At 40.2% G+C, this 6,033-nt stretch overlaps 1 protein-coding gene across 1 annotated transcript; it reads right to left on the reverse strand.

Annotated features, from left to right (window-relative positions):
• Positions 1-3,368: 3,368 nt before the first annotated feature.
• On the reverse strand, positions 3,369-5,321 carry LOC138796502 (vomeronasal type-2 receptor 26-like; the record flags this gene model as incomplete). The annotated part of the gene is made up of 2 exons (XM_069976109.1): positions 3,369-3,432; positions 4,624-5,321. Coding segments are annotated over 2 exons (762 nt in total), but the record flags the coding sequence as incomplete, so codon positions are not given.
• Between the last annotated feature and the right edge of the window lie 712 nt (positions 5,322-6,033).

Raw genomic sequence — 6,033 nt, forward strand, 5'->3', positions numbered from 1 at the left:
TCAGATAGGGAGGTAGAATTAAGGAAGTTGGATAAAATATTATCTGATGAAGTATATACAGTAGGGGTCTTAGTTCTTTTTCTATCTTCAGTTGTATTAAGAACAGTATTTAGGTTTCCACTAACTATTTTAAGATTATTGTCATCTTGCAGAATGAGGTTTTCCAATTATTTAAAAAAATCAGGTCTCTGAGTGTTGGGACCATAAACGTTATATATGCTATATTTGCCCGCTGGAGTGTCAATAAGAAGATGACATATCCTGCCTTCATCATCTTGATATTGAGATAATACCGTACAGGTTAAATTTTTATCTGTAAGAATAACTACCCCGCCTTTACGGTTAATAGCTGGTGAACCATAAACAGCACCCACCCAAAAACGTTTGAGTCTAAAATAATCCGATTCAGTTAAATGTGTTTCTTGCAATAATACTATATCGGCCCTAAGTTTCTTAAGGTGTTTCAGTATAGAAGTCCTCTTAGATGGGGAACGTAGTCCCTTAACATTCCAAGTGATTAATTTCATACAGTATTAATAGAAGAGGAGGTGTTAAGAAGAGACCCTGGAAGCACAATAACATAGTGGGTAACCCTTTCAGGCAGAAAAAGAGGATAGCATGTAGCATTTTCAGACAAACTAAAGGTGATATACCTAAGAATAAAACAGTTAACAATATAAACTAAGCGAATAAAGTGAGATGTGGACTTCACTTTTTTTCGTATTGTCCAATGTTCGGAGCATTCGCAAACTCCGCATTATGGAGAAGAAATAAAGAGAAAGAAATAACTGGTGGAGAGGTCACATCAACCTCCGCTCCACTAAATGAGTATATATTAAAATTAAAGACATACACATCCCTACCCTCCTGAGAAATGTGTGAGTTGTCACAGGGAAGCAAATAAATAAAATAGAATAAAAGGGAGAGCCAGTATATAATGATTAGTACTTAAAGAAGTTGTACTTAAACCTAAAACCATACAAGGTGGAATTATACATATACATACATATACATGCACACACACACATATACATATATACATACATAAATACATACTTACACATAGACACACACACCACCAAATGCATTACTACCTAGACTAAAGAAAATAATAATGTAGTAACAAGGTGTCCCTAATATAGTATTTAGTCAACATGTATAGGGCTAAATAGAGAAAAAATACTCAGTTTTAATGAGCAGCATAGCGTCCAGCAGAATAGAGATGGAGTTTATAATCATTCCATTTTTTCTACCGTGTCAGTAGGACCATCCAAACGTAGTCTCTTGTGCTTGTCTTGAATAGGTGGAGTGAGGCCCTTTACATCTTTAAGGGAAGAAATGGCTTCCTCAGGAGAACTGTAAAGAGAGGCTGAACCATCCGATTTGAAAACTTTCAGTATGGCAGGATAAAGAAGAGCAAATCGTATTTGATTTTTTACCAATGTCGAGCAAATGTGTGCAAAAGCTTTACGTTTTTGAACCACTGCTGCGGAGTAGTCATTAAACATGAGGATTTTGTGGCCACAAATTGCAACATCAACTGTAGATTTTTTAAAGCTTTGTAAAATGTTGTTTTTATCATTAGAATTCAGATACTTGACAATCACTTGTCTGGGTTTCTGTTCCTTTTTATTTGCATCTTGCTTTTGTTTGGCTGGTGGGGGTCCCACACGGTGAGCTCTTTCCACAGTAATGTGACCTGGGATACCCAAGGCTTGGGGAATTTCTAGAGAACATATAGCATGTAATTGCATGGCTGGAATGGATTCAGGTAAACCTATAATACGTAAATTGTTGCGCCTAGAGCGGTTCTCTAGATCATCAGTCTTAGTTTGTAATGAAGCTGTGACATTCATATTCTGTTGTAGTTTTATTTTTGTAGAATGTATTTCATCTTCTAACAGGCTGACTCTCTCCTGAAGTTCAGTAATCTGTGAGGTATGCGTTGCTATATCTCCCTGTATGGTTGCTAGGGAGGAAACTATAGTGGCCTCAAGAGAGGATTTTATGTCATTTAATATCATCTTGGACACTTGAATTGCCAGTGCCTTGCAAGACATATTTAGTCCTGGTATTATGGTGTCACAGAGGTCCGGCACTGGGGTTTGTGAGGTATGTGTTTCCTCTGTGTGTGCCTCAGCAGCAGCACCTCGTGTCGGCGCCATCTTAGTTGTCCCTGTGACAGAGCTGTGAGGTAAATGAAGGAGGGCTTATGGGGAGGTGTATAACTGGTTCCCCGCTTAATGAAGTGATGAATCCGACTCCTCGGCACTTAGAGAAGTCAGAGATGTGGTCCGGCAGGGCCGGTAATGTCAGGAGTCAGAGCGGGGAGCGATATTATGAACGGAGGGTGGAGGAGCTCACTCACACTGCTGCCATCCAGTTCCAGCCGGAACTGGAAGTTCATTAATTAAATATTAATTATTACAGGAAGCTCTATTAAGCCGTTAATTCATATTCCCGATAAAAAGAGCTCACTGTAATAATAAATACTACTTTAATTAAAACATAAAATGTTTCTTCTAATTATGCTATTACAATAGCAATATTAGAAGAAACAATTTGATTCATATGTGCGCTCAGCTAATCAGCTGAGCGTACATATAATTAGCGGGTCCGCAGCACAGTGACTTCATTGTGCTGCGGACCAGCGAAGAGGACACATGGGGGTGAGTTTAGAGCTCTCCCCACCCCCTCCCCTGCACTGCACCCCTCCCAGCAAGGAAGGGGGGGTCACGTAACCCCTTCCTTGCTGGGATGGGTGCAGTCTGACATCAGTCTGGCCCCCAAGGGGTTAAGGGGGATGCAATACATCCTCCCTTAACCCCTTGGGGGCCAGACTGTAAGCAGCGATCTGTAAAGATGCTGCATACTGTAAGGTGCACAACACCGCTCACAATGATGGGTGTTGTGCTCCTGTTTGTGTGTTTTTTGTGTGTTTCTCCCTTTTTGTCTTTCAGATATCGGTATCCTGTGGATTATGTTGGATTTGGTGGACTACGTCGATGACCAGCGGTTGTTTGGATTTTTTTAAATAAAATGGTCAATGAGAGGTGTGGGGAAGTCGGGGCCTAGTGTTAGCCGGTATAAAATGGCTAATACTAACCCCCCATTATTACCCCAGTACCCAATGCCACCAGGGGTACTGGAAGAGCCGGGTGCCAGTGGTCCCGGAGCATCAAAATTGGCGCTCCTGGACTGGGGCGGCAGCAGGCTGGTAAGATTTAGGCTGCGGAGGGCCTAAACCAATGGCTCTTCCCACCCTGGTGTTAACAGGCTGCTGTCGCTTGGTTTTTAACCTGGCTGGTTATGAAAATAGGGGGAACCCTACGCGTTTTTTTTTTTAAATTATTTATTTAAAAAAAAATCTAAACAACCGATGGCCATCGTCGTAGTCCATCGGATCCAACGTAATCCACAGGATACCGATATCTGAAAAACAAAAAGGGAGAAACACACAAAAAACACACAAACAGGAGCACAACACCCATCATTGTGAGCGGTGTTGTGCACCTTACAGTATGCAGCATCTTTACAGATTGCTGCTTACAGTCTGGCCCCCAAAGGGTTAAGGGAGGATGCATTGCATCCCCCTTAACCCCTTGGGGGCCAGACTGATGTCAGACTGCACCCATCCCAGCAAGGAAGGGGTTAAGTGACCCCCCCCCTTCCTTGCTGGGAGGGGTGCAGTGCAGGGGAGGGGGTGGGGAGAGCTCTATACTCACCCCCATGTGTCCTTTTCGCTGGTCCGCAGCACAATGAAGTCACTGTGCTGCGGACCCGCTAATTATATGTGCGCTCAGCTGATCAGCTGAGCGCACATATAATTCAAAATGTTTCTTCTAATAATGCTATTGTGATAGCATAATTAGAAGAAACATTTGATATTTTAATTAAAGTATTAATTATTACAGTGATCTCTTTTTACCGGGAATATGAATTAACAGCTTAATAGAGCTTCCTGTAATAATTAATATTTAATTAATAAAACACATTTTTGTTGTAATAAAATTAATTTTGTTGTTCAATAATTTAATTTAAACGAATCCATACTTGTGCAATTAAATATAATGTAAAAAAATAAATATATATATATAAATATACATATATATATATATATATATATATATATATATATATATATATATATATATATTTTAACAGTATATTTAATTGCACAATGATGGAATCATTTAAATTAAGTTACTGAACAACGAAAGTGACTTTATTACAATGAAAATATGTTCTATTAATTAAATATATTAACCATTAGAGGTGTCGGCATTATTGCCGATTTGCCGGCTATTTTTTTTTTTTTTTCACAATTTTTGCACTTTGATTTTTTCCACTTTTTTCATTGTAATAGCAACTGCAACTACACAAAACTATACCCTATCACACTCCCCCTATTGTAGCTGCAATTATTCAGCCGTTGTTGCAAGGTTCGTTTTTGGTTCGGTTCGTCAGAACCCGAACTTTAGGAAAGTTCGGGGGATCGAACCGAACCGAACTTTTCAAAATTTTGCTCATCCCTACTTTATATATTTCCAGATAAATGTTCAAGATGTATCAACCAGACAGTAACCAGAACATGAATAACATTTAGTATAGAGAATTATTCACATAACACGTCTCTGTAACAAGTGTCCAGAAATATTCTCTTCAGGCTTCATCAGGATATTGTAACATTTCGGTAAAAACATGCAGCCCAATATTCCTCCCCCTGAGGCCAATATGGCGAATATCTCTACAGTGACCATGTGTTTCCCTGTACTGCTCAGATAGGCCGGGATGGCACAGATCCAGACACTGCAGAACACCAGCATGCTGAAGGTGATGTACTTGGCTTCATTGTAGATATCAGGTAATGTCCTCACCAGGAAAGCTAGAACAAAGCTCACCGCTGCCAGAAACCCCATATAACCCAACATGAGGTAAAAGGCCAAGACTGACCCTTCATTACACTGAATGATGATCTTCCCAGGATAATCCAGGTTATACTCCTGATATGGAGGAGACAGTGACAACCAGATAACTGCATTCAGGATCTGAATAGATGAACAGACCAACACTACAGTATAAGGAAGCTTAACCCCCACACACTTTCTCCAGGGACTGTCAGGTCTGGTGGCCTTGAATGCTATGCAGACTATGATGGTCTTGGCCAGGACAGAAGACACGGCTACTGTGAAGAAGACCCCATAGAAGATTTGTCTCAGCATGCAGGTTATATCCACTGGGCGACCGATGAAGAGAAACACACAGAGTAAGCTGAACATGAGAGAGATCAGGAGAATGAAGCTGAGGTTCCGGTTATTGGCTCTGACAATGGGAATGTTCCGGAATAAAGTGAATATTCCAATTATACATAAAGTTATAAGAGAGAGTAATATGGAGATGATGGAAAAGAGTAAGGCAACAGCATCAGTCTTATAGGACAAAAATGTATATATCCTCGCAACACAATTGTTCTTTTTCTCATTCGGCCATTCATGATCCGGACATCTATGGCAATTTTCACTGTCTTTGAATAAAAAGATATGATATATGATAAATTCATGAAGTGTGCGGGGGTGTTATTGTTTTTTTTAATAAGATACTTTTCTTGATTGTATTGTGTTATTTATTTTATAACAGGCTGAGTAGTGAAAGCTGTCCATTACTAATGCGGAGCCTAGTGTTTGCTTTTATAAAATCGCTAACACTAACCACCACATCATTACCCCAGTACCCACCGTACCAGGGGTACTAGGAAGGGCCGTTACCAGTAGTCCCAGAGCCTCAAAATTGGTGCTCCTAGACTGGGCGGTGGCAGGCTGGTATTAAGAGGTTGGGGGGGGGGGGGCAAAAACAATTGCCCTTCCCACCCTTATACTACTAGGCTGCTGCTGTTTTGGTATTTAAACCTGTCTGGTTATGAAAATGGGAGGAACCCTATGCATAAAAAATAAATACAGATACAGAGATCAAAAGCAGTTGGCGTATAATCCTACTGCCAAGCTAATTAAAAAAATTCACTTTGTAATGTAAAAT

The sequence above is a fragment of the Dendropsophus ebraccatus genome, chromosome 7, assembly GCF_027789765.1.
Source record: "Dendropsophus ebraccatus isolate aDenEbr1 chromosome 7, aDenEbr1.pat, whole genome shotgun sequence".
NCBI classification, from domain to species: Eukaryota; Metazoa; Chordata; class Amphibia; order Anura; family Hylidae; genus Dendropsophus; species Dendropsophus ebraccatus.